Consider the following 27,045-nt stretch of genomic DNA (forward strand, 5'->3'; position numbering starts at 1 on the left):
GTTACGTCCCCGATTGTGTATACGCTGAGTTGGAAATATTGGGGAAGAAATTTAAGATGGCGCTCATCTTAGCAAGAGACCCACGCTTTAAACGACTCACTTGTACACATAAGGGACATTACGCTGATGACTGTATAATCGAGAGAGTAACCGCTCATAGAGTTTACATTGTATGCACTAACGATATTAACCTCAGACAAAGATTAAAAAAGATCCCTGGGGTCCCTATCATGATGGTCGGAAACCACAAATTCACCGTCCAGAAACTCCCAAGTGCTCTTTAACTCGATTGTCTTGTCTGTCTGTTAGCTTCTTCATAATTTAGAATTATAGTTTAAGGTATAATTTGCGCATTTTTATTATTTATTATAATAACATATAATTTGGCAGTTTTTCACAAAAAAAATTCAAAGTAAAAATTGATTTGATGGAATTATCGCGTTAATATACGTGTCATGTACTATAATTATACCATATGGAAACTATAACTTACTAATATAAGAAAAAATTAATAAAAGTGCCAAAAGAAAAAATGTTTATTATATATAGCAAAAAATGCCGTAGTTTTCAAAAAATCTTAAAATTATAATTTAAAAATTGTAAATAAATAAGTAAAAAATAGATTTATAATAACAGTCGGCATTAATTAATAATTAATCAAACTTTTAAAAACTTTAAACTTAAAAAACGAAGAAAAGCCATTATTTATACCATCATAAAAAGTTGTTGGGAGAATGACAACATGAGTTCACAGGGAGATTGTTTGTACAGAAAGACGGGATATTTGGGAGATGTTTTTCTCAAATTTTCATCTTTGGGAATTTGGAAAAAACAAGTAAAAATGAAACGAAGAAGTTGAATCTCGGAAAGCAAACAATGAGGTGCTCAACCATTACAGACCCAAAGGAAAGTAACCACAGAAAGCATATTGTTGACGAAATCTTCTCGACCGAAGTTTCATATGTCAAATCACTGGAAGACTGCATCACGTACTTTCAGAAGCCTTTAATGGAAGAAAACCCACCCACCATCGTTGGGGGAGATGTCATGATCTTGTTCCTACACTTTCAGCAAATCATTTCCGTAAACTCCGTCTTGGTCGAAAAACTGAAGGAGGTTCAAACTCGTGGGACGCTTTACACAAACCTCGGAGGTGCGTTCATCAAATTTATTCCATTCTTGAAAAGCTATACTCAGTTCGCTTCAAATCAGGACAACTGCTTGCAAGTACTTAAAAAACTCGAACAAGACAAAATCGTTGTGCAACACTTGGAGGATTTGAGACAAAAAATTAAAGCTTCCAATCAGCTGGATCTCAGAAGTTACCTTATCATGCCAATCCAGAGACTTCCAAGGTATGTACTCCTTTTTACAGACCTCATGAAACACACACCAGAAAATTTCCCAGACTTTACACGACTCAAAAAGGTCTTGGAGGAGATCCAAAAAGTCGCCATTCTTGTCAACCAGTGCATGGTACAGGGAGAAAAGCTCAGGAGGTTGGTTGAAATTTCGCAGCAAGTCGACTTCCCTGGTGGCGATCTGACCATTGGACGAAAGTTGGTACGAGATGGTATTTTGAGTAAACAGTGCAGGAAGGCGCCAAAACCCCGTTACTTTGTGCTGTGCACAGACTTGTTGTTTTATACCGCACCGAAAAAGAGAGAAGTTGAGTTTGTGTTGAGCCTTTTTGAAACGGACATACGCGATGGACAAGGAATGCAATTTGACATTTTCTCGCCCACCCGTTCGTTTACTGTGTTTGCAAAAGACGACGCAGAAAAAGCGGAATGGTTAAAAGATTTGACAACAACGATTGACAACTGTAAGAAAAACTCTGTGTTGTTGAAACAAGCGAACATCTCGGACAAGGGAGGGGACAAAAAAATTGCTGCAATGAAGCCCGTGTTTGTCCCTGATGACCAAGCAAAAGAGTGTATGAGATGCCACAAAGACTTTGGTGTTATGAGGCGTAGACACCATTGCCGATTTTGTGGCGGATGTGTGTGTGACAGCTGCAGTAAAAATCGGTTGAAGACGAGTGGTACGACCCTTGAACGAGCTTGTGATGACTGTTTCAACAGACTTGTGTGTGACCCGAAGGCGCTGAGCGAGTTGGTTGCTGCGATGGGGGACAGTGATGATATGAAGACGCCCCGATTATCTCCAAGACCAGCGAAAACTGATAAGAAAAAGAAGAAAGGCACTGGAAGTCCCGATGTCGAGGAAGGGAGCTCTTCCGAGAAAATAGCGGAGGAGGAGAAAAAAGAAGAAGCTGCGAAGGTTGAGAAGCCCGCGGTTAATGTGAAGAATCTCAGGGCGATGTTTGAGCAGAAATGATGCTTTTTACCGTATTTCGTATGTAAACAAACGATTTGTTATTTTTTTGGAAGAGTTTCCGTGCTGAAAACTTGAAATTGAAATATTTCAGTTTAGTATTTAAAACATAAAAAATACTTCAGAATTATTGATAATTGGAAGAACTTTGAAAATCATAAAAAAAGATGGGAGACACAACGGTGGAAGATCACTCAGCGGATGTCCCTACGACGCCAATAATTTTGAAGACGAACGCTGGTACTGAGAGGTTTGCCGACTTACTGAATGACATTCTGAAGGAGTACAATTTATTGTATGAAGAGAACAAAGCGCGTTTGTATCGAGTTTTTCTAACAATATCATTTATTTACAATCACTGAACACAACAGACGCGAAATGGTATTATAATAAATTAATTTCTGATTTCACCATATGTATTGACATGAAGTTATTGCTCAATTGGAGGCACTGAAAGTCCAACCGAATGTGAGGAATGTGAAATTTTATCAGTCAGAAACGATAGACACAAAAAAGCCAAAAACAACGAAGAACGTCTACTCCCATTATGTTAGCGTTTGTTGGTGGGTCTCAATTCTTCAATAGAAAGTTGACGTGTAGAAGAAAACAACCGCACACTGGAAATTCTTACATAGCTACTTGTCACATCGAGATTGTGTGTTTGACATCGCTTGTTGTCCTTGGGACGTGAGCACGTTTGCAACGGCAAGTTCGGATAGATCAGCGAGGATATCGACGGCACAGTCGGGGAAATGTCTTCAGTTTTTTCCGCATCCACGTCCTGTGACATCAGTCGCGTTTCATCCGAGTGAACACATTATGGCCACTGCTTGTGGCGATGGAATTGCACGAATTTATAAAGTCGGAAATCTGAATGAAGAAGACATGAAAGAGGAGCAACCCGTTGTTGAGCAGAAAGTCGGCGAAATTGCAATTGGCGTCTCTTTTAATAACGACGCGTTCATTGCAGAAAGTTGGGATGGAATCATTGGCGTCTATGATTTGCATGGAGAACACATATCTTCAATCAGTTCATCCATTCCTGTCTCAGAAAGACTTACTTCATTGGCTTGCGACTTATATTCCCCAATCCTATCTGCCACAGCAACTGATGGGACACTCAGACTCTTTGATATAAGAACTCCAAATCACACCCGAATCGAGTGTATTAACGCACACTCCGAGTTTGTTCTTGTAATAGTTATTCGACTTATAATTAATTATATAAATAGTAATAATTAATATTACTAATTATTTAACTAGATAAAAATAGAATTATATATATTTTATAATAATATAATAATAATATAATAGATCCTGTTTGTCTGCACAATTTGCAGAGCAAGGAAAGACTCTAGTGACTTCCGGATTTGATAAAGTCGTGAAAGTGTGGGACACTAAAATGATGAAGTCACCAAAGGCGACGTATAAAGTGTACTATCCCTCTAAAATTAGTATGTCCGTCAATGACAAGTTTTTAGTCCAATCGGAGGACAAGTCATTCATTATCATAGACCCGAACGGTCTTCGCCATGGGAAGTTGAAAATAGGGACTGACATCATCCAACGTGAGCATTTAAGGCTTCAAGTCTGTTCATCTTTTAGTAAAGATGAAAGTGTTTTATACACTGCTGGTCTTGGTCGTCATGTTGTAGCATGGAACCAATTAATTACTATTTGATTTTCTATGTTTTCCTTCGAACTAATAGATATTATATTTAACTTACCAATTTACTATACTTCCTCCTGGACCACAATAGCAACAAAATTAATAAAATTACTAATTTTATATGGTAAAATTGACAGTCAAGAAACATTAGTCGCCCTCAAGCATTGTAACAAAAGACATTGCAAGGAACAAGATGACAGCAAGAGTGAACTTGATGTATTTGTATTTGCCATTCTCAAACTGCTCGGCTAGAATTTCAACGATTGCTACGTACAAGAAGGTACCAGCAGCTAAACAGATCAGTAACCCTTGTATCAATGAAGATACTGGAGACTCCCCCATCAATTCAACTATTAACACTCCAACTAGAGAACCGATTGGAGTGAATGTCGAAAAGATCAATATGATGATGGAGATGATCAAGAGGTTCTGAATTTTACTCATCAAAAAGATGACAGTGAACCCCGAATCTGCCCATTTATGCCCAGCAATGGCTATAAATATGGCAGTTGGACTCGTCGACACACCGAGTCCAAGTCCTTCGAAAAAGGAATGAATCGACAATGCAAAAATAAGTGTGATGATCGAACACCACCCTTTATTCCCTTCTTCTTCTTCTTCGTGATGATGATGAGACTGAATTTCATTTTGCTTTTTCTTTTCATCCGGCTCTTTCTTCTTCTCTTCAGCATCAGTTAAGAGGGGTTGGACGACTTCACTACTTGTTATTCTGACTGGTATCAATATATTCTATTAAATATAATATATTTCTAATATATTTATTAATATAGAGTATATAGTAAATATAATAATATATATAGAACAAACCCGCGTGGAGACTCAACTTGAGCAAAGGAAACATGCCCCCCATGTGTCGCTACAACACGGTCAAAGAAGAAAATGAATAAAAACGATAATCCACAGCAGAAGAATCCTAAAGGTAATCCCATAAAATCATACCCCGACTTATCGATTAAATCAGTCCCTTCAGCTAACATATGCATCAACCCACCAGACAAAAATAACCCACCGGCTGACGCACTGCACACATCTAAGATGTCCCCAGCTAGTTTTCTGTTTGGGAGAAATTTGATGAAAAATGGAATAAACCCACCAATGACGGATACAAAGTAACAGACAAGGATATAGATGGATAAAAGGTAATCAAGCATTACAACCTTTTCAAGTTCAGAGAATTCTTAAATACCCGACAATTCTTTGTTTTTCCTTTTCCTTCTTGCTCACAATTTTTGTTTTAGAGCTCCTCTTCAGTTCCCAACTCAACTCGATGCTCATTCCGGCAAATTCCGTTTATTGTCATTCAACACTTTGCTATCTTCCCAAATTCGCATTTTTATTGTTTTGTTGATGGAGAAAAATGCTTTTCTGGGAGGTTAACAACTAAAGTGAAATATAAAAACAAGAAAAGAGCGACGTGGAAAACTGCCGCTTTTGGAAAAAGGAGAAATAGTTCTCGCATTTTGACTTGCACAAAAAATGGCGGGTTTATCCCGTTATTTGATTGTATAGTAGAGCCATTAATTATCCGATAACTCACATCTATAAAGATACCTAGTGAATTGGTAACGTTATCTCATTTTTGCCGACAAAAATATGTCATTAAAATGAAAATTCAAAGTGCAAATGATTTTTTGAATTGTGGCATTTTTTTATATTGGTTATCAAAAACAAATAAAAAATACGCAAACTGTAAAATAAAATAAACTCTGCATCAAATAAATAGTTTAATGCGAAGATTTACCTTATATATAAGATCAATTGTACATAATTGAACAAAAAAAAAGTAAATTCTTTTTCTTTCGTTGTTGTCACCAAAGGGAAATGGAAAGTTCAATTTTATTTGAATGAGATCAAATCTTCAATATATATTATAAAATAATAAATTGTATTGTTTGTTTGGTAATTCAATAATAAAAATAAAACAAATCGTATAATGTTAACAAGAATAGAAGTTTATAATAGTAAAAATATACAAACGAAGACTTAATATTTGTAAACAAAAACTAAATTGGCCGTTTTTATTTTTATCAAATCAAAAAAAAAGTTTTAGATTTTTAAAAATACCATAAAAAGTACAAATGTTGCTCATATTTTAGCCAGACAAACGGGAAAATATCGCAATAAGCATTTTTTGTTCTGGTTACACATCGAATAAAATGTCATAAACCACTCTATAAATCCGGACAAACTCCAATGTGTGGATGGTTACCATTTCCCAAAAGATGTTTAAAAAAATTCAAATTTTATAAGAATCTAATAATGTAACAATACTAATAGTAAAACAATGACAACCTCTGTGTCTAACACAGTGACAATGGAATTGTGGAATAGTAAAATCACTAATTCAAAAGCCATTTAAAAACTATAAAAATGGGAACGAAAAGTCGACACATTGTGTAAAGTCATAATGACGTGTTAAATAGTCATAAAGACATCCCCACGGTACACCACGTTCTTCTTAATTTCAATGATTTCGTTTTTGTATTGAAGTGTGACTTGAGAATACTTTATAATGAATGTTGAAGTATTGTGAGAATCGTTATAATCAGAGTGAATAAGAAATAATAGATTTAAATTTGCGTTAGTAGCGCCGGTGATGGAATCGTTATAACTACTTTGAAACGTGCGCGATAACCAAAATTTTTTCGTGCCCCCTCTAATACTACTTATAACCAAAAATTATTATAAAATTAAATTGAAATAGTAAGTTATATGAAGCACAATACATTATGGGGAATCGGTCCAATTTTCGGTTTTTGACTGAACTGTTTGTTGGATTATTTAACGCTTCATCCTATATATTTTCAGTTCTTTTTTTATTTCAATTATATAAAAATAGTATTTGACTATTTTTTAGTTAATTTAAATGATTCTATTAAAAATTGTTTAAGAAAAATATTCAATAAAATATACAGTTAAAGGAAAAAGGGGGATGCTAATCTAAATATTAATTAATTTAATATTATTAATAATAAATAATTAATATAAATATATTTTGGTTTTTTCATTTTTTATATTTTTTGATTAATAATTTATATTAAATTTAATAGTAATTTTATTATTTTTCAATTAAAATTGACCAATAGTTACGATCATCCTTTTTTCTCTTGCATCCCCATATTTCCTCCTACTGTTATATTATTTTAATCTTTGTATTTAACTTGGTTATTTAAACTAGTGTATATTTAAAATAATTTATTAAAAATGAAATTACTAATTTATAAATTTAAATATGATTTTTTAATCATGATAATCTCGACAAATTTTTGATGTTTTGATTTTTCTGGAATTGTAAATTTGTTGTATTTGACAAAAATAGATTTACAAAATATAAGTTTGATGTATTCAAATATTTTATTAAAAAAAGAATTATCCATTTGGAAGTATTGATCTATAAAATAAGTAATTTAATTTTTTTATGATTTCGAAAAAATTCCCGATTCTATACTGTAATACAATGTAATAATTACTAGCAATTGTTGAATATAAATTTTAATTATTTCTTTAAAAAAATATATAAAAAAATAACAATTAAATTATAATATTTTAAAAATATTATTTTTTTTAACATTTAGTAAAAATAACGAACTATATTAATTAGTTAATATATAGTTTTTATCGAATAACTTTTATTACCCTGTGTTATAACTATGGAAGTTTTCAAGTTAAATCAATACTATTAAATAATAAAAAATAATGATACCCAAATAAATTTAAAAATGGCATTTGATTATTTTTTGAGATCTTTGTATTTTGCACCAAAATCCACAATAAAAACACATCATATAAAATCACTGTGTTTCTAAATTTACCTTTAAAAAAACACAATCACGTCAAAGAAAGTTCCGACACGCAAAATCCCAAAAAGACGAAGAAAATATACCGCCAAACACCAACCAATTTACGTCAAACTCGAGTGAATCGAACAACAAAATAAAAACAAAAGCTTGTTTTTTATTGTAAATATTTATTTTGATTTTAAAATACCTTTTTTTCATTATAAATTGGAAGTCCAAAAACTTTGAACACATTGGATGTCCTTTAAAGAGAGATTACAGTGTATTGTATTAACTCCAATAGAAATTGAAGTGGAGAAAATCACACGAGATGATAATGCTCAAGTTAAAGAGAAACACATAAAGAAGATCTACGACTTTATAGATGGGAAGTTTGATTGCCCAGAAATATTTAAAAAAGCTTTATTGAAGCGATTTAATCAGAAATTTACACGAAAGCAATTTACTCATTTTCTTTATTTCATGATGCGGACGATCTTTACCAAATATGCCGAGACAGTGTTTTCAGTATTCACGGATATGTCTACACCTTTTTATTTGAAACAATTGAACATCGAAGAAGACGAACATTCTCTTCTGAATTTGGCTGTTGCAAAGTATCTTGACAACCACATCTTGTTATTAGTAAACAACAAAACGACACTCACAGCAGACACACCTCTATGGAACAACACCTATTGTAGTATTAGAACTAAAATGAATTTTGTATCTATAGCAGAACGAGTTGATGACATGTCTGAAGACTTGTTGTCCATTGACTTGACTGAGGACATTTACTATGACACTCCAACAAGTCTTGATTTCATCGAAATCATTTTGAAGAATCTTTTCTTGTGTTCTCACACTTTAATACGAATACAAGAAGTCGTCTTTGAAAATTTTGTGAGTGTTGAAGATGAAATCTATGAGAAGTTTATCATTATCACTGAGAAGTTTATGTCCTTCTCAAAGAAGATCAACGAGTCGTTCACTCTTCAAATGATCAAGTCGTATTTCAGAGACTTTCCTTCAGTCGAATGTATCGACTTGTCTACCTTTTTCGACTTACTTAAAAAGAAATTTGAAGTCGACAAAAAGTTGGCTCAAAAAATCCCAGTGAAGCGAATTGACTACGCAGTGATAGTTAATGTCTGTGCACCACTCATGCAGAAGTTTGGTACTATCACACAACAAGGCGCCGAGTTTCTGCAAACCCCAGCTACTCGACAGACAAGAGCTAAGTCGACTCCAAGAAAGAAACAGATCAAGTCTAGATCTCATAATAGTTTGTCAAGAAATGCTTATAGCTCAAGCAACAGCTTGTCGTCTTCACCTTCTAATTCTGCATTTTATTCACCTACTAAACAACATAAAGGTGAGAAATCTATGTTAATGTGCTCTGCAGATGTCAATGAAGACACCTTTGTTTTTTAATAGAAATGTGTTGTTTGTATTTATTATTTATTTGGTATATTTTATTAATTATTAATTATAGTTTGTGTGTTGGCAACAAGTGTTTCTTTGAAATGTGCCTAAACTAAAGCTTGCACAATAACTCAAATCGTACATACACCAGAGGTGCAAAACATTCAAATTCTTAATTGCAGTATTTACTTTGTAGTTTCTTGTATTTGACAACTCCAATAATTAAAAAAGACCAAAACTATAAAAATATAATAACCGTGCTATAAATTATAGTAAAACCAAACCCTTATTATTAGAAAGAAAGAATTGAAACTATTATATAATAACATATAAGGAACCCTATGACCGAACTTATTTGCCAAAGACATGGTCAGAGTGAATGTACTTGCTGATGCGTTGAAATCAATCACCAATGCTGAGAGAGCTGGCAAACGCCAAGTTCTCATCAGACCGTCATCAAAGGTCATTTGTGAGTTTTTGAATATCATGATGAAACACCAGTACATCACTGATTACACTATCGTCGACGACCACAGATCGGGAAAGATCGTTGTCAACTTGAACGGAAGACTTAACAAATGCGCTGTCATCTCCCCAAGATACAACGTTGCTGTTGAAGAGTTCGACAGCTGGGAAGCCAACTTGTTGCCATCCCGTCACTTTGGTGCTATTGTTTACACAACATCTATGGGTATCATGGATAACACTGAAGCCAGAGCCAAACATACTGGTGGAAAAATCCTTGGATTCTTCTATTAAATTCCTCTAAACGATCTTATTAGTGTCATTACGGTTACCAACACAGCGTCTTAAAATCGCTGTGTTGAAATCGTCGCCTTTCCTCTCGGTTGGGTCACGACTTTTTTGTATATCTTCTTTGTATCTAGTTTTTTATTGGTTTATTATTAAAATTTTGTTCTCCTACTTTCATAGTAAATTAATAGTATTACTTTACGATAGTAAATTTCCTTTATCAGTTATAGTTTATTATGATTTCTATATAATATCTTACTATTAATTATATTTTTATATATAAACTATATATTTATTATATGATTGATTTTCTTAAATTAATTATATTATTATTAATTGTATAGTTATTAAAGTAACCATTATTTTGTTACAAGTATAGTTAAAAAATGTCAGTGAGAGTGATACTATAAACAATACAAATAGTAATACTGAAATTAGAAATTCTGAGACTTACTCATCATCGATAACTTCCGCTCTAAAACTTTGAGTTGGTCCTTATAAACACCCAACTTTTCCGTTGTTTCTGTTTTAAGTGAATTGATGTTAGTTAAACTCGACTGTCTGCTCAATTTGTTTGTTTGTGTTGTGATCTTCGAGAGTTGTTGTTTAATTGCTTTGACCTTCTCTTCAATTTTGTGTTCAAATTCGATCAATTCCGCTTGTGTGACATTTGGTGAGACTTCAATTGGTTTGACTGGAACTGTTTGTCTTCGCAATTGTGATGACTTTGACTCGTTCTTCATTTTGAAGTTTTGGAACTCTTGTTTGAGTTGTTTGTGTTCCAATTTCTCTTCAGAAAGTTGTTTCTTGAGGAGTTCTATATCAGAAGAAGCTCCTTCATCTTGGCTTTGTTCACCCGATGATGGTTCGAAAGATATAAAAGACGTGTTTTCACTGCTAATTAATGAACCTGGTCCAGTGACTGATTTTAATGGTTCTGCTTGTGTGTCGACTTTCTTGTCGTCATTTCCTCCCTTTGCTTGTTCTTCTTTTAGTGGGACCTTTTGAAGTTCCTCTATCATTTTTTTCAATTGTTCGTTCTCGTCCATCAAAGTTTTAATTTGGTTGTCGCGCTCATCTTTAAAAGGTGTTTCAGTGATTTGTTGTTCTTGTTGAACATTAGGTTGTTCATTACTTGGTTCAATTCCAACAGTGTTATCGACAATTTGTTCGACCTTTTCTAAAGTTGCACTGGTACCTTCAGTTATAGTTTCTTTACTATCTTCTCTAGTTTCGTCTTTCTTTTCTTCTTCTGTTATTTTAACATTGTCTTTGCAAATTCCATTGACATTATCTTCACTAACTTCTTTGTTTTGAACGACAATTTCTTCTTCTTTAACACCATCTACTGTTAAATTGGGATTCTCCACACTTACAATTGCTTGGTCTTTCTTTTTGAGCTCCTCCACCTCTTTTTTGAGTTCTTCTATTTGTGCTCTAAGACTGTTTGTTTCAGAATCCGTTCGTGTTCTCCCCACAAATCTTTTTGTCTGTGGTTGCACTGTATTTGGAGTAGTTATGATGTCTGTAGTAGTTGTAGAGCTTTGATTGGTTGGATCGACAGGTACAAACGTTTGTTTACTTTCCTTTGCTTCTCGAGTCTTTTTCAATTCATCTTTAAGTGTCTCGATGACTTTCAAAATAGCTTTTCCGCCATCTTCCAAGTCAGTAGTTCTCTTCTTGAGTTTTCCATTTTGTGCAAGGATTTCTTTGATGCCATTTTCGATAATTTCTTTGTTCATATGGTCCTTCTTCAACTCGATTTTTAATTGTTCTATTTTGGTCAAATCACTCGAAACTTTCTCATTTGATTTGTCAAGTAAACTCTCTTCATATAACGACTTTGTCAATTCAAGTTGTTGTGGATCAATAACATTTGGTCGTTTAAACCCTTCTTTTCTGAATCCAGTTGCTCGCGTTTGTTGTTTCTTGAGTTGCATGGTCTGTCTTAAAAACGCTTTTTCAGTTTCTTTCTTTTGTTTGAGTTCTTCTTCCGCCTTTTGTCCTTCTTCCGCTCTTTTCCGTTCTTTCTCCTTTTCGTCGTGAAGTTTGACGTTCTCTTCAAACTCACGTTCTTTGTCTTCCAATCGTTTTCTCCCCTTTTCATACTCCGGATTCATCGGTTTCTCCAAATTTCTTAACTCAACGTCGTTCAAAAAAAGAACTACAAGAAGTGGTCCTCGTTTCCCAACAAAAGTCTCTTCATCGATTTTTTTAAATACAATCCAAATATCACCTTCACTTGTTTCTATTTTCTTTTTTGTTATTTGTTGTTGAGTATTCACCGTGAGTTGTACATCAGTCGTGTCTTTTGTTTCATCACTTTGACTTTTTTCATCTTGAATGACTTCTTTTGGTGATTCATCTTGAGTCCCTTGTTCTTCTTCTTTTAACTCGGTGGGTTCGGTATTTTCTTGTTGATTGTTTTCGATACTCTCAAATTGGTCTTTAGTCTCTTCTATAATAACACTCTCGATTTCTTTAATTGATTCTTTTGATACCGTCGTGTCTTCTTCTGTTTGTTGTTCTTCTTGTACCTCAGTCTTTTCTTTTTCTTCTATTTGTCCTTTCACTGTTTCTTCAGTACTCGTCTCAGTCTTTTTGAATTTTTCTGCATATTCAAATACCTCACATTGACTCTTACAAGTGATCATTGCATAACGATCACCTTCATCTATTTTTTCAATGAAGTCAGTAGGGACGTATCCCACTTTATTGTCATGCCTCACTAGTGTCCATCCATTCGTCTCTTTCAGTAAAATAACTACAAAATCATTTTTGTTCACTTCAATTTCGTTCTCATTTACTGGAGTAAACTTCTCGAGAATAAACCCAAGACTTTCCGATATCTTGAGGTCGTTTTCATCTTCGAAGACATGTAAAAAGGAATACGGGTAGATGTATTTCGTTTCATTCACTCGTACTATAGCCCATGACCCAATAACAGATTCTACATACATCACATCCCCCACTTGTGCACTCAAATGGAATCGAGACTCCCCTTCAAAGTCATAAAGGGCAACAGCAAATTTGTGAATTTCCATAGTAAGAAAGCTTTTATCACAAGTGACATATAATAAAGGGACATACCCTATCCCATACTCAGGATGAATGACTAAGATCCATCGATTGTCACTCGCTGATAAACACACCATTTCATCATCTTTATGAAAACTAATATCTTTCCCATAGGAAGCAACATACTCATATTTCCCTATCACTTTACATGGAAGGCGCGATGGAAGATGTGAAGCGACAGAGACTTGTTGTGTCATTCGCATTCGATTCTTCCCAATGTTCTTAGTAAAGTCAATCCGTTCAATGTACTTCTTTGGGACAAATCCAAAGCGCGTTCCTATTTTACAGAAAACCCACCCATCCTCTTCACCATCTTCTTCACATACTGTGACATAATCATTCGAATGAACGGATAAACATTCACTGTTTTTCATTACAAAGTCATAGAGAACTTTCCCTCTAATGGTCACTTATTATGAGAAGTAATTTGTACTATACATGTACTATAATAATTTAATAACGAACTGATACAGTGGAGGACGCTCAAGAGTGGTTGAAAGAACAGAAAAGAGTCCACTCCCATGTGCACTTTTACCTTTCCAGAGCCCCGATGTTGTTATTTCTGTAACATTTATAATATCACCACGTTCAATATAAAGTGCATCGGGATTTGTGGACTTGACTTGACATAAACCTACAACGTCCATATGTTTGATTTCAAGATTTGTAATGGCATTTTATTTCTTCTCGTTTTTTTACTAGTTCAGTTTGGGTTCTCAAAGTATTTTTGACTTTGGTATTATTTTGGGTTTTGTATTTGTTAATTATATGGATTATATGCCCGTTTCTGTTCAATTTTTTTCATCTATTGTTCACTCCAATTTGTAATTCATTGTTTAGTATTTTTTATATGAAAATTACTAAACTTTTAACTAATCATTAATGGGTTGAAATCTATTTATATATTAGTTAAATAAAGTTATAGGCTATATTTATTTTACATTAGAATTAACTTATTTCTTTTATTAACTTCTTAAAAGTATATTATTTAAACCATATTAAAATATAATTGTTTGTATAATAATTTTAACTATTATTGTTTTTCATTACAATAATGGTATAATTTAATTAATTAATAATAAAGTGATTATTACATAATAATATATTTTTAACAAATAATAATTATATAAAAAAAATACAAAATGTGAGAAACACAAAAGGTCCAATTGTTATTTTTAATATAAACAAACTATAATATAGAATTTCACTTATAATATTTTTTTAATTTAAAGTATTAACTTCATAATATTTTTCTAACAATTCTTGATAAAAAGTACAATTAAATTTTTTAAATCCAAAAACTAACGTTCAATTTTTTATTAGAAAATATAATAATTAAATATGGTATAATTTATAGTATACCAATGATTGAGGAAATATGATAATAACAATTCCAAAGAGTATAAAGAAAGAGAAGAACAAAATACTCATGGCACAGATCCGAAGATTAGACACAACAACAATTAACAAAATTGGTGCTGGCGAAGTGATACAGCGTCCTTACAACGTTGTTAAAGAGCTTATTGAAAATTCCATAGATGCCAAAGCCACTACAATCAACGTTTCTGTGAAGCAAGGTGGCTTATCGCAGATCTCAGTGATAGACAATGGTATTGGATTTTCTGTTTGTTAGTGTAGATGACGTACAATATATACGACATCATAAAATATACAACAAGTAACAAATAGCCTGAAGACTTGAAAATGGTAGGAGAGCGGTACATGACATCGAAAAACATCGGAGGAGACACATATGGATATCGAGGGGAAGCTTTGTCGTGTATGACTTATTTAGCTAAAGTGACGATAACAACGCGACAAGCAATGAGTGAAGTAGCTTACAAAGTGGTGATCAGTGATGGTAAAATACAAGGAGATATTCAACCAACAGCGGGGGAGGTTGGGACCATAGTAATAGTTGAGGATTTATTCAAGAATATGCCGAGAAAGAGAGGGATGAAAGAAGGGGAAGAGTATTCGCGGATTATAGAAGTAGTAGGGAACTATGCGATACATAACGCACTCATTTCATTCACTTTACGAAAAAGTGGTACCGCGTCGTGTGACATTAAAACGAATAATAAATCCACTATTCTGGCAAACATCTCAAAAATTCACACAATAAGAACAGCAGAAACGTTACACCAATTCTCCAAGCAAAATGAAGAGCCACCATTCTCTATGGACCTCTTTTTGAGTGACTCGGGATACGACGGGAAAAAGAATATCTTCATCTTGTTCATCAATAACAGATACGTCGAATTTCCAGCACTTAAGAAGATCTTCGAAAGGTCATATGAAGAAAATATACCAAAAGTGTCACATTTTGTGTACATGTCTGTGGAGGTCGAGAAAGAGAGAATTGACGCAAATGTTAATCCGAGTAAAACAGCAGTGAGGCTGTTGGAGGAGGAAAAGGTGCTTTCTGCAATTGACAAATTTATCAACGTGAATTTGGCGCAGCTTGGACAAGTCAAAACGTTCTTCCCAACACAGGCCAAAACACAACCACTTCAAATCAAGTTGTCTCAGCGTTTCCCGTCGAGAGTGGACGCGACAGCAAGCACAATAACAAGTTTTCTGAATGATGACAGAATTGAAGTGTTAAAGAAAACACGTCGAGACAAGAGTGGGATTCTCTTTGATAAGAATGAGATGGATGAAGACAATGAAAAGACGGGAGTTGATATTCAGAAGGAGTTAGACGAATACAACCACGAGCGGAAAAAGGAGAATGAAGACGTGGGCATGAGTGCGAGTGAGTTGCAACAGTTGAGAGAAAAGGAGAAGATGCCAGAGACAGCAGAAGAGAAACTTGAAAGGAAGAAAACGGAGAAACAACAGAAAAGTAAAAAGAAGACGACGATGTCGAAGTTGGATAATTCTGTTGACACTGCGATTTTGCAAAGACGACCGAGTGGATATGTGCGAAGTGGATTAAAAAGTGTTGAAGAGTTAAGGAGGGAGTTTGAGGAAGAACAAAGTGCTGTTAACATGTTAATGATAGTCAAAGATATGGTGTATGTTGGGATAGTCAATCAAGAATTCTTTTTGGCGCAATCGGGAGGGAGTTTGTATTTGGTTCATACGTCGAGTGTGATATGTGAAATGGTTTATCAACAAATGATATACACCATTGGGAGTGGAAGTATGTTAGTTATCGAACCCGAAGTTTCCATCAAAGAATTGTTAAAGATGACAAGGAAGGTTGGGTATAGTGAAGAAGAAGAGAATGTGAAAGAAGACGAATTGATTGAACAAATTGTGAAACATAAAGACATGATGAAGAACTACTTCAAAATTCATATCAATGAAAGAGGACAAATAACAGGAATGCCCGATGTGATGGGGGGATACTCACCAAATGCATATGGACTCACATTCTTTGTCAATAAACTCCGAGACATTGATTGGAAAGAAGAAAAGAAGTGTCTGGGAGAGATAGCGAGAGCCGTTGGATGGTTTTATTCTGTTGTTGGTGGCGATGAAACAGTCGAACAACTATCGATGAAAATAGAACATAACATACTGCCTTATATCAAAAAGATGCTTGTGCCACAAAAAGTGATGATGAACACAACACTCACGCAAATAGTGGACGTTGCGAAGTTGTACCATGTGTTTGAAAGATGTTAATTTGTTGCATTTGATAGAATTCAATTTTACTATTTATTTGTAACAATGAATAATACTTTGTTTAATTAAATGTTTTAGAAAAGAATAGTAAAAGTTTTACTATTTTTTCTACTTTATTTTACTATAAAACAAATTAGTGACATTAAGTAATTTGATTATTATTTAAAACTATTCAATTGAATAATTAAAGTGAATTACATCTTAAGGAAGATGGCTGAGAAAGCTTTCATATGGCAAGTTCCAGAGTAACTATTGCCTGTAATCAAATCAACACCAGACCCACATTGAGTGTCATATTCATTGTTGTTTGTGTTGATAAGAATCTGTACTTTGTTCGACCCGTCAACCTTGTCGACTTTGAAAAGTGCACCACTCGCATTTTGGTTCTGTCTTGAGCCTTTGAACAATGCTGAATTCTCTGCTCGGATTTTCATCAACTTTGCAACGTAGTCGTGCAAGTCTTGTTGTTGTGAGTTGAAGCCTGAGATGTGTCCATCACTTCTTGCTGCGTTGTCGTTGTATGCACCGCAGTCACCTGGGTTGTAATAACAGTCGACGATGTCTCCAACTTCATCACCATAGTACACGGTGATTGGTCCACTGTATGCAGCAAGGAAAGCAAGTGCCGCTTTGTGTCTGCCCCAGTAGTCATTATTACCTTGTGAGTATCCGTATTTCTTTCTGATCAAATTGCCAAATCTGAGTAAGTCGTGGTTTGTGATGAAAAGGTTTGGATAAGCGTAGTCGGGGTAGCCACAATCGAAGATGCCCTTCAAGTTGGAAGCATCATAACCTCCCTTTCCTGACTCTTCGCACGCCAACGTCTGCACCAAATTGTATCTTCCTGGGAAGTGGAAGCAACTTCTGAGTCCGTATCCTCCTGAAGCATAATACCCCCAGTTGTTGATGTTGCTCACTGAGTCCCATATTTCACCGACCATGTATCCAAGTGTACCCCAAGTCTTTCCTTGTCCTTTTCGTGAGTCACAAGTCGACTCAATGGCCTCTCTGATGTCCTTCCAGTAGTTTCTGTCCTGGTTGCGTGTTGATACTTGGTAAGCTTGGTCAAGTCTCCACCCATCGATCTCGTAGTTGTTGATCCAGTAAGTTGCCACTTCCTTGTAGAAGTCAAGTGAGCCTGGATAGCTGACTGGGTCACTTCCACCAGATGGGTACTTCCCACTTGGCGATGCCGCGACATTGCCACCCTTATGATGTCCAAAAACACCATCAAGAATGACGTAGATCCCAAGACCGTGTGCTTTGTTGATGAGCTCATGTAACTCATCGTTGGTGCCAAATTTGGGATCGACATTGAAGTAGTCGTAAGCAAAGTATCCAGTCGAGTCGAGCTGACTGCCACCATTTGAGTTGAATACTGGTGTCATCCAGAGTGCATTCATTCCCAAGTCCTTGATGTACTGAAGGGCATTGATGATACCACGGAGGTCACCTTTGTGACTTGATGGACCATAGCCAGTCCCATATCCCTTGTTGGGGTCACCATCTTGGAATGAAGAGACCATCACCTGATAGATTCTCAGATTGTTAAAAGCGTTGGTGTCAATTGCTTGAGCAGCAACGAGGAGCGCCAGAAGTGCGATCATTGAATGACTTGAGCTGTTATTTCACCTTTTTATAGACATTCTCACTAAAAAAAACTTTTCGTCTGATTTTATATTTTTTAAGTGTGATTGTATGCAACTTTTTAATGGGATAAAACGGGATATCATCCCTTCATATTCTTCATTACCACAGAATATTTTTCGTCTTTTTTAATGTTTACGAATCGATTTTTCCTTTTTTATGTTTATTAGTTTATATACAAATTATCGGGATTTTTGATTATCCATTTTCAACGGACTTTTCTTGTATAACACTTTTTATTTCATATTTTAAACATTTTTAATTATTACTATTAATATATTGTATAGTTTCGGGAAAATATCAAAAAATAAGATTGCAACGGCATATCCATTTTTTATTTGTTATTAAAAATTCCCCTTCACTTAATATATTTATCTATTCTATAATAATAAATAATATATATATATAATATATAATATAATTAGTATAATATATTACAATATATCTCGTGTTTGATCAATAAAAAACAGTGAATTACTCATTCACAAACATCTCTTCGAGTTTTAAAACGACTTCGTTTATTTCAAGTCTTTGAAGAGGGTTGTGACACCAAGTTTCCGACACTAGCTCATATTCTTTACTTGTCATATCACCTCTTTTCTCAAGGCTTTTTCCTGCACTCACAAACTCTGCTATTTTCCATGGGAATTTAAAAACCTCTGGAGGGTAAGCCACAGACCATGAGAAGCATTCATACATCGTCATGGCAAATGAGTATATATCAGCATTCTTTTTATATTTCTCTTGATTCATTACTTCAGGAGCCATGTATGATGGTGTTCCAATACCTTTAGTGAATGTCATATTAGTCATTAACATATTCACATTTCGACTACTTCCAAAGTCAGTCAACTTACCATTGCACTTATGATTATAGTCCATAGATACAATTAAGACATTGTCTGGTTTAATGTCTCTGTGTAATATCCCATTCTCGTGTAAATAAAGTAACCCCTTCGATGCGTCTAATACAAATTTTATTCGAAGTTTCATGTTGATGTCTTGAACGTGTTTTTTGTGTATCAAATCTTGAAGACTTCCATACTCTGCAAATTCGGTGACCATACACATCTCGCTTGAAACAAACACTGCTCCAAAGAAATGGACGATATAGTCACACCGAAATTTGTCGAGCATGTTCACCTCATTCTCAAATTCAAATATCCCGTTTTCATCAATGTCTGCAGACAGTTTCATTTTCTTTATTGCAACATCACTGTTTCTGTATTTGCCACGATAGACAATACCAAAAGAACCTTCTCCTATTTTCTTACATTCTAGAAGTTCTGAAGGGTCAAGTCGAGTCGATAACATTGTGAATGCTTTGATACTAATGTTATTAATGGTCTCTGCTCCAGTTGTGTATGACTTCGAAACAATAGCGATTGTACTGTCGATCGTCGTGGTAAAGTTTGGTGTTATAAACAACTCAAATTCACACGCATAGCCTTTCTTCAGTACAACCACAGGTGGTGTCACTTTCAGTGAGTATTTCTGTTCATTCATCTTTGTCGAAAATTGCACTTTCATGGTGCGTTCCTCGGAATTTCCAACACAAAAAATCTGCCGCGTTTCGGTGTTCACTGGAATTTCTTCGGTGTCTTCATTGAAGTTTATTTCTGTCATATTAACCACGACACCACCTCGTAGTGTTGTGAATGAAATGTTTGCCTTTTTCATGTTAAAAACAGTCACTTTCTCTTCGGTTTTCTTCTTTTTTGTTAGATGCGACAGAAGAAACGCCACCAAAGCAAATACAGTGAATACAACAATTAGTATCACTAATGCAACGATAACAACAATTACTATAACCCACCACACCGGACTCTTATCACAATACGTCCCGCTTGAATCTGGAGCATTCCAAAATGAACATTTAACACATTTTGAGTCTTTGGATTCAGTACACTCCCGAATCGATGTGTACATCACACAATTGTGGTCCACTAAAACATATTCCTCAATACAAGAAAGACACATTTTCTCGTCTGCGCATTGTGGACACTCATCTCGACACTTCGCACATTGGTTCTGTTTGTACGTGTAATACCCTTTAATACATTTATTACACCCATTTGTTGTGACATCAACCGCACATCCTATAATACTACTTTGAAGCAAACATTCACCTTCAAGAGTCCTGTAATAGTTCTCATGGCAAGTCACACAACTCCCAGAAACAACACATGTCTCACACTGCGCATCACACTTTTTACAATCAAGACCATTTCTGTAATAACCATGTATGCATTCTATACATCCAGTCAAAACAATGAGTTGACATTTCGCGCGAAGTTCGTGGTCAGATGTACACGCGTTGTCGTTGATGAAGTACCCCGTTTCACAACTCAAACAAAATGAAGAATTGCCATAACAAGTTTCACAAGGGGACTCACATTTGTGGCAACTCCGTGTCAAATACGAGTAGTAGTAATCCAACTCACACCGGTTACATCCCGATACATTACCCGTCGCACACCCCCCTTCAAGTGTCGATTTACAAATTTCTTGGTCGTAGAGAATAAGTCCATTTTCACATTCAACACACTTGTCATTGTTTGTTAATGCACAATTTTCTTTATTTGAACATCTTCCGTTACTATCATGTACACTATTAGTGACATTCTCGCAACTTTTAGTTTCACATATCGTGCTTGAATAAAACTCGCTTTTTGTATCGCACTTTGTCGTTTTTTTGTTTTCACAAAATTCACTTTTTGGTTCTTGTGATGTACACGAAATACACTCATCTCCATTTGTGTAAAACCCGGATTTGCATGAAGTTATATAATATTCACTATGAGTCAGAACTTGATCTTTTGTAGCTTCACATGTTTTGTTGATGTTCATCAAATTCTTAGAATAATCACATAACATGCACCCACCAGTGTTGTGCCTTACAGCACATCCGTCTATTCCAATAGGTTCACACCCATTCCCCGTAATGACATACCCCGTTTTACATATCCCACAAAATCTATTTCTAACAAGCGCACAATTGGTTTGTGGTTTGCAATACCCTTCATTGAGATAATACGTGGAATTACATTCGATGCATTCACCATCATATCTGAAACATCTCTGACATCCCTCTCTCTTGCACGGAACACACACGTGATTTTCATTATAGCCACCCTCACAATTCATATAAGACAAACACGTAAATTTGTTGCCAACAAAAGCGCCATAATAACACTTCACTTGGTTATAAATGAAACCATTGTTGGAATTTACAAATATACTCGACTTCAGTGCGTTCGTAGTTATTGTGACCAATTTATCCGAGACAATTGAAAATGCGAAGTGTTCAACAAGAACCATTGAAAAAGCATAATCACCAATATATATTACATTTTCTTCGTTGGTGTCATAAGCACTTTTTAAAGAAGTTTTAAGAGATGATAAAATGAAAGAAATCCCTTCCAAAGTGTCCAACGGCGTTATAAAAGAGTTGTCTCTTGGGCAGTAACTCTCCAAAAAACTTTTTGGTGTCAAAACAGTGTTATTTATATGACAAAATATATTGGTACTCTTTCCATATCGTAGCAATCGTTTTTCTGCAAGTAAAGTAAATCCAGTTGGTAGTGAAATAGTGATGTTTGTCTCGGAAGCAAAAAAATCGAATGAAGTTGTGTTTTTGAGGGTCACTCTATTGAAATTGGTAATTTGTCCATTAATAAATAATAGTGGAAGGTGATGAATGTTTCGGTTTGAAGAAATTGTGAATATACATGGTGTTAGCCATGTGTTATCTGCATTAAATCCACCAGTTTTTATTGATGACTTTTCGTCTACGCTAAAATTCGCATAGATGGAAAACGAGCTTGACTCGATAACAAATCTTTGTGTGTTACTACTTAGTTGAACAATTGGTATTGTTTGATAATCAGCTTTGTCAATGACAAGTTTTTCTTCGCATATTAGTTTCGAATTTCCATTTAAAGAGACATTGGATCCGTAATGTATTCCAAGTGATTTCATTGAAAGTATTGAGTTATCTGTAAATTCCAACGTTATTTGTGTCATTGATACTGTATCAGCACAACTGAAGACCGAATCTCCCGACAAGTAAATGGATACTAAAGAAATACTAATCATATCTGTCACTAAAAAAGAAGAGTTGTCATACAGTCTTAACACGGCATCAGACCCACCAATGTTATTAAAAGTTTGTATTGTTATATTTGAGTTGTCTTTCATATTGAATTGTGTTTCTTCGTTGATATTAAAATTATTTAGAACATTCATTTTGGTATTCTTCGACATATTAAAAACCGAGTACGATATCACATTTATTCCTTGTTGACATGTCATTGTTGCATTATCCTCAATAACAATGGTTGAACTGGAAATCGACATAGAATTGGCTGTAACAAAGCTTGCTGTTTTGAATATATTAATCTTACTTGCACTAATATCATTTAAATAGCCATCAGGAATTGTTGTTGAAAAATTGGAAGAGTCATCCAAATTCAACATTGAGTTAGACATTGTCAACCCCCCTTTAACTTCTACTCGTGACGTGTTTGTCAACATCAATGAAGCACCTGTGTACATAAAAAAACTTGAGCTAGCAATCAACGATACATCTCCAATCATGGTTACCTTTGACGAAGAAATTTCAACGGTCTTGTAGCTGCATGTGTCTATTATCTCAAGTGTCGTTGATTTAATCAGCGCTTTACTGTTTTTATCTTGTGCAGGGCATTCCGATCGTCCCAACGTGAAACAGAGTAGTACAACATACAAAGTCCTCAACATTTCACTCACTTTTTTGGATTTATCCAGTGAATTGTTATGTCATATCTCAAATCTTGAAAATTTTCTTTACTTTGATTTTTTTATAGAGTACAATTACTGAGAAAATAAAAATCTTTTTATTAAAATAATTGTTTTAACCATTTTGTTCTACTTATTTCATCTATTTTTGTCTTTTATTCGTCCGTTATAAATTAAAAAACATTTGATTGGGTATATTTGATACCTAAATATTGTTTTTTTGAATGGATTAGATAAAACTTTTCAATTGTTATTTAATTTTTATATAAAACTATTAAGTTTCTGAATAATAAATTTTTTAATAATTTTCGATTGTTCTATAAGTTAAATACTTTTAATTATAAACCACTTTATGCTTTATTTTGAAATTAATTTACTAACCCTTCCAGTACCAGAAATCAACAAAATTTAATTTTTATTTTTTTCAAAAATTTTTAAAAAAACAAAACCCAATTCCAAAATTCTGAAAAGTTGACAGGAAAATTATTATTTTATAGTTCATTAAAGCCAATAAAAATAATGTATAAACAAATAACCGTCATTTTTTTATCAAAACAACAGAAAAACCGAATAAGTGAGTGGCAATTTTGTATCGAGTGTAACAATTTCTTGTTGTTTATAATAAAAAAATAATTCAAAAAGTATAACAAGTGTTAAAAATGCCAAATGTTTCGAAGATACGAAAAAGAATTTAAAAATTGTAGTTTACAGTTCATATTGTATAGTTTTATTATTATATATTTACTATAATGACAACTAAAACGATGAATTAAAATAATTGGTTTAAATTAAAAAGTATAGTTTATTCGTTGAACTCTTATGTGGGGTTATGTGTGTTACTTGCTAATTCATTGAACATTTTCACTTTTCTTTTTGTCCCTTTAGTGTATCATCATATCACTCTTCTTCATTTCTGTTATATAATTTCGTTTTCGACGCTTTTATCGTTTATTTTGGTTATAGACAAAAGATGTTACATCATAACAAGTATATATAAAATGAAAATAAATAAACTTCAACAAACATCAGTCCAAAGCAAATAAAAGTTGTTCTTTTCACTCATTATCTACTAAATGTATTTGTTCAAATATGTTTTTTGTGTGTATATTTAACTGTGTATATTCATGAAACACTGCAGAATTTTACCCCCTCATTATTATTGATAATTAAAATTTACTCAAAAACAAACATTATGAATAGTTTACACGTACATTTTTGAGAATTACGAATCTGTTTGTTAGTATCTGACAGAGCACATAGAAACTATAAACAAACTATTACATTTGAGTACAAAAAGTTGTATTTGCATGCTTGTGTATACATTTACCCATTCTTCGTTAACATGTTTATGTTATGTCATCCTTTTAGTGTTATTTCCATATTATTTTTCAGTTCAACTTTCAGGGTTGTTGTTTATATTTATTTTTATTTTATAGTATTTTTATAAAGTATAATGAATGTTATTTTGTTTTAAATATTATTATAATATATTTTCATTGATTTGATTTGAATTATATAATATAATAATTAAACAATTATAAAACCATTATACCAACATTGATGTTTTTCAAAAAAAAACATCCAAACTCGTTCTTATCACATGGAAGACTTGATTGTTGGTGACAACAAGTGGAAAGCAATGGGTCCCATCAACAAAGAAAAGAAAAAGTTCAAAAGGAAGGTTGCGAAGGTGGGTGCTGACTATAAAGCAGAATTTTGTATTTCGACTGCTTCTGACTTGTTTTTTGGGTTTTTTGACGAAAATTTAGTCGAAAAAATAACAGCATTTACCAACGCCAAATTATCAGGAAAAAAAGGTAAACCCCAAATAACAAAAATAGACATTATACGATATTTCGGCATTTTACTATATATGGGAGCACACCACGACATAAAGAATCCAATTTCCAAGCTTTGGAACGAAAAACACGGGAAACCAAATATTTATGGTAAAGCTATGCCCAGAAATGTTTTTCAACTTATCAATGCCAACATCGAGACTTACGATGTCACAACTCTTCCGGATGAAGTTGAGAAAGAGAGTTGTTTTATAGGTGATGAAGAAGAGAGTGAGGACAGTGCATCCGATGAAGAGGAAAATCCAGAGAATAAAGAAGAGACTGAAGAAGAAGACTATTTGAGTTGTGATGAGTGGGTCAAAAAACATCCTGTTGACCTGACCGAAGAGAAGCTAAAAAAGGATGTTGAAGTGAGACAAAAAGTAAATGATGAAGAGACTATAGAAAAGGGGTTAATCAAAGCATCAAACACGCCAAACTCGAATGACAAGTTTGGCAAAATTTGGGAAGTGTTGGAAGCTTTTATTCACAACTTAGTGAACAACAAATACTTTACACCGAGCACCACACTATCGGTTGATGAACACCTTTGCGCATTCAAGTGAAAGATATGGGCAAAGGTATTCATCAAGTCCAAACCTCAGCGTTACGGCATCAAGTTTTGGGTTTGTTTTTTTTGTTGTAAGAATAATCAATGAAGTCGGAGATTCACGGTGTTGAGACATATACATCGGTAATTGACTTGTTGTTAATATTGTGTTTGATAATATGTTCAATGAATAACAAAAGATGTGCTGTGATTGTGAAAGTGGTATGATTATAAACCTACAGATGTACTGTGGAAAGTGCGACAAGAAGGAAGAAAATAAAGGATTTCAGGTGACGATAGATATGGTAGCTCCGCAACTGTGTATGGGAAAGTTTGTGACAGTTGTATGTGACAACTTTTCTGTAGCTTAAGATTGGCACATTATTTGGCTCAATATGGTTCAACATTGCTTGGGACTGTGCGAAAAAACAGAGTTGAGGTACCAGAAGAAGCCAAACAAATCAAACATTATGACCCCAATGATGATAAGAAGGCTACTACAAGAGAGGCAGATTCAACGGAAGTGTGTACAAAGGGTGTATGCAAATTGGTTTCTTACTATAACGAAAAGAAGAAGTTGGTGCTCATTATGACGACGATGCATAATGCTAAAGAGTTGTACACAGTTCAGGAGCAAGTGAGGGGAAAGGATGGCAAACTTGTGAGTGTACACAAACCAAATGTGATAAAACAATACAATGCGACAATGGAAGGTGTTGATAGTGCAGATCAGATGATACATACTTACACTTGTAGAAAGCGCACTTCAAGATAAAATGTGAGAATACTTTATGATTTACTTGACATCGCTGCCCTCAATGCCTACAAGGTATATCATCATCACCACGATAAGGTGGACAGATTGAATTTCCTCAATGAATTGACAGAGTTATTGATGGAAATGGAGTAAATTACTTCTTTGGTTTTATAGGTTTTATTATAGTTAATAATCTATCTATTTTCTTTGTTATTTTTCTGTTTCTTTTGTGATCTCTGAAAATCATTTCTGTGTATCGTACAATATTCAAAACGTTTTTTTACATATTTATAGGGGAGGGGCTTTGCTTTTTTTATAAAATTATTATTATTATACTAATTTTTTACTATAATATAATACAAATAAATGATGTGATTACATAATTTCCAAATCTCTGACTCACATCACCCTGCTTCTTCGTTTTTGTATGCTTTATCATTGATTTTATATTTGTAAGGATAGCATCACTCTACTGAGTTGGTATATCAATTCAAAATAAAAGAATTGTGAATCTATTTGTTGGTTAGTTTTTATTGTGTATCCCTGTATAAACGCCACAAACAACAAACAGTATATTCACTTCAAATAGCTATATATTGTGAAAGTGGGTGAATAGAATACAAAATCTGGTTGATAAGAGTCACTATATTATAAGTATATACATAAAGTATACACCGTTTATCAGTAAATCTTTCGTTTTTATTAATTTTCTGGTTTTGATTTTCATCCCAAAAATGCATTTTCAAAAAACAAATGCCAAAACAAAAAAAAATAATCAG

General features: G+C 34.0%; 12 protein-coding genes across 12 annotated transcripts; 8 read left to right on the forward strand and 4 right to left on the reverse strand.

Annotated features, from left to right (window-relative positions):
* On the forward strand, positions 1-284 carry EIN_058530 (hypothetical protein; the record flags this gene model as incomplete). The annotated part of the gene is made up of 1 exon (XM_004260121.1): positions 1-284. A coding segment is annotated over one exon (284 nt), but the record flags the coding sequence as incomplete, so codon positions are not given.
* A 592-nt stretch (positions 285-876) lies between these two features.
* EIN_058540 (Rho/RAC guanine nucleotide exchange factor, putative) lies at positions 877-2,340 on the forward strand (the record flags this gene model as incomplete). The annotated part of the gene is made up of 1 exon (XM_004260122.1): positions 877-2,340. The coding sequence occupies one exon, from the start codon at positions 877-879 to the stop codon at positions 2,338-2,340; it is 1,464 nt and encodes a 487-aa protein (XP_004260170.1).
* A 164-nt stretch (positions 2,341-2,504) lies between these two features.
* Positions 2,505-4,018, forward strand: EIN_058550 (WD-repeat protein, putative; the record flags this gene model as incomplete). Its single annotated transcript, XM_004260123.1, has 4 exons — positions 2,505-2,652; positions 2,768-2,892; positions 2,938-3,521; positions 3,652-4,018. The coding sequence occupies 4 exons, from the start codon at positions 2,505-2,507 to the stop codon at positions 4,016-4,018; spliced, it is 1,224 nt and encodes a 407-aa protein (XP_004260171.1).
* Positions 4,019-4,153: 135 nt separating this feature from the next.
* Positions 4,154-5,178, reverse strand: EIN_058560 (zinc transporter, putative; the record flags this gene model as incomplete). Its single annotated transcript, XM_004260124.1, has 2 exons — positions 4,154-4,724; positions 4,835-5,178. The coding sequence occupies 2 exons, from the start codon at positions 5,176-5,178 to the stop codon at positions 4,154-4,156; spliced, it is 915 nt and encodes a 304-aa protein (XP_004260172.1).
* Positions 5,179-8,061: 2,883 nt separating this feature from the next.
* Positions 8,062-9,237, forward strand: EIN_058570 (hypothetical protein; the record flags this gene model as incomplete). Its single annotated transcript, XM_004260125.1, has 1 exon — positions 8,062-9,237. One exon carries the CDS (start codon positions 8,062-8,064, stop codon positions 9,235-9,237), a length of 1,176 nt encoding a protein of 391 aa, XP_004260173.1.
* Positions 9,238-9,594: 357 nt separating this feature from the next.
* On the forward strand, positions 9,595-9,987 carry EIN_058580 (40S ribosomal protein S15A, putative; the record flags this gene model as incomplete). Its single annotated transcript, XM_004260126.1, has 1 exon — positions 9,595-9,987. The coding sequence occupies one exon, from the start codon at positions 9,595-9,597 to the stop codon at positions 9,985-9,987; it is 393 nt and encodes a 130-aa protein (XP_004260174.1).
* Positions 9,988-10,415: 428 nt separating this feature from the next.
* Positions 10,416-13,706, reverse strand: EIN_058590 (synaptonemal complex protein, putative; the record flags this gene model as incomplete). The annotated part of the gene is made up of 2 exons (XM_004260127.1): positions 10,416-13,458; positions 13,525-13,706. 2 exons carry the CDS (start codon positions 13,704-13,706, stop codon positions 10,416-10,418), a joined length of 3,225 nt encoding a protein of 1,074 aa, XP_004260175.1.
* A 782-nt stretch (positions 13,707-14,488) lies between these two features.
* EIN_058600 (DNA mismatch repair protein MlH1, putative) lies at positions 14,489-16,695 on the forward strand (the record flags this gene model as incomplete). Its single annotated transcript, XM_004260128.1, has 2 exons — positions 14,489-14,683; positions 14,749-16,695. 2 exons carry the CDS (start codon positions 14,489-14,491, stop codon positions 16,693-16,695), a joined length of 2,142 nt encoding a protein of 713 aa, XP_004260176.1.
* A 194-nt stretch (positions 16,696-16,889) lies between these two features.
* EIN_058610 (cyclomaltodextrin glucanotransferase precursor, putative) lies at positions 16,890-18,302 on the reverse strand (the record flags this gene model as incomplete). Its single annotated transcript, XM_004260129.1, has 1 exon — positions 16,890-18,302. The coding sequence occupies one exon, from the start codon at positions 18,300-18,302 to the stop codon at positions 16,890-16,892; it is 1,413 nt and encodes a 470-aa protein (XP_004260177.1).
* A 514-nt stretch (positions 18,303-18,816) lies between these two features.
* EIN_058620 (protein serine/threonine kinase, putative) lies at positions 18,817-22,941 on the reverse strand (the record flags this gene model as incomplete). The annotated part of the gene is made up of 1 exon (XM_004260130.1): positions 18,817-22,941. One exon carries the CDS (start codon positions 22,939-22,941, stop codon positions 18,817-18,819), a length of 4,125 nt encoding a protein of 1,374 aa, XP_004260178.1.
* Positions 22,942-24,721: 1,780 nt separating this feature from the next.
* On the forward strand, positions 24,722-25,525 carry EIN_058630 (hypothetical protein; the record flags this gene model as incomplete). Its single annotated transcript, XM_004260131.1, has 1 exon — positions 24,722-25,525. The coding sequence occupies one exon, from the start codon at positions 24,722-24,724 to the stop codon at positions 25,523-25,525; it is 804 nt and encodes a 267-aa protein (XP_004260179.1).
* Positions 25,526-25,709: 184 nt separating this feature from the next.
* Positions 25,710-26,284, forward strand: EIN_058640 (hypothetical protein; the record flags this gene model as incomplete). The annotated part of the gene is made up of 2 exons (XM_004260132.1): positions 25,710-25,840; positions 25,876-26,284. 2 exons carry the CDS (start codon positions 25,710-25,712, stop codon positions 26,282-26,284), a joined length of 540 nt encoding a protein of 179 aa, XP_004260180.1.
* Positions 26,285-27,045: the final 761 nt, after the last annotated feature.

Source organism: Entamoeba invadens, assembly GCF_000330505.1.
Source record: "Entamoeba invadens IP1 unplaced genomic scaffold scaff_1105074726711, whole genome shotgun sequence".
Classification (NCBI taxonomy): Eukaryota; Evosea; order Mastigamoebida; family Endamoebidae; genus Entamoeba; species Entamoeba invadens.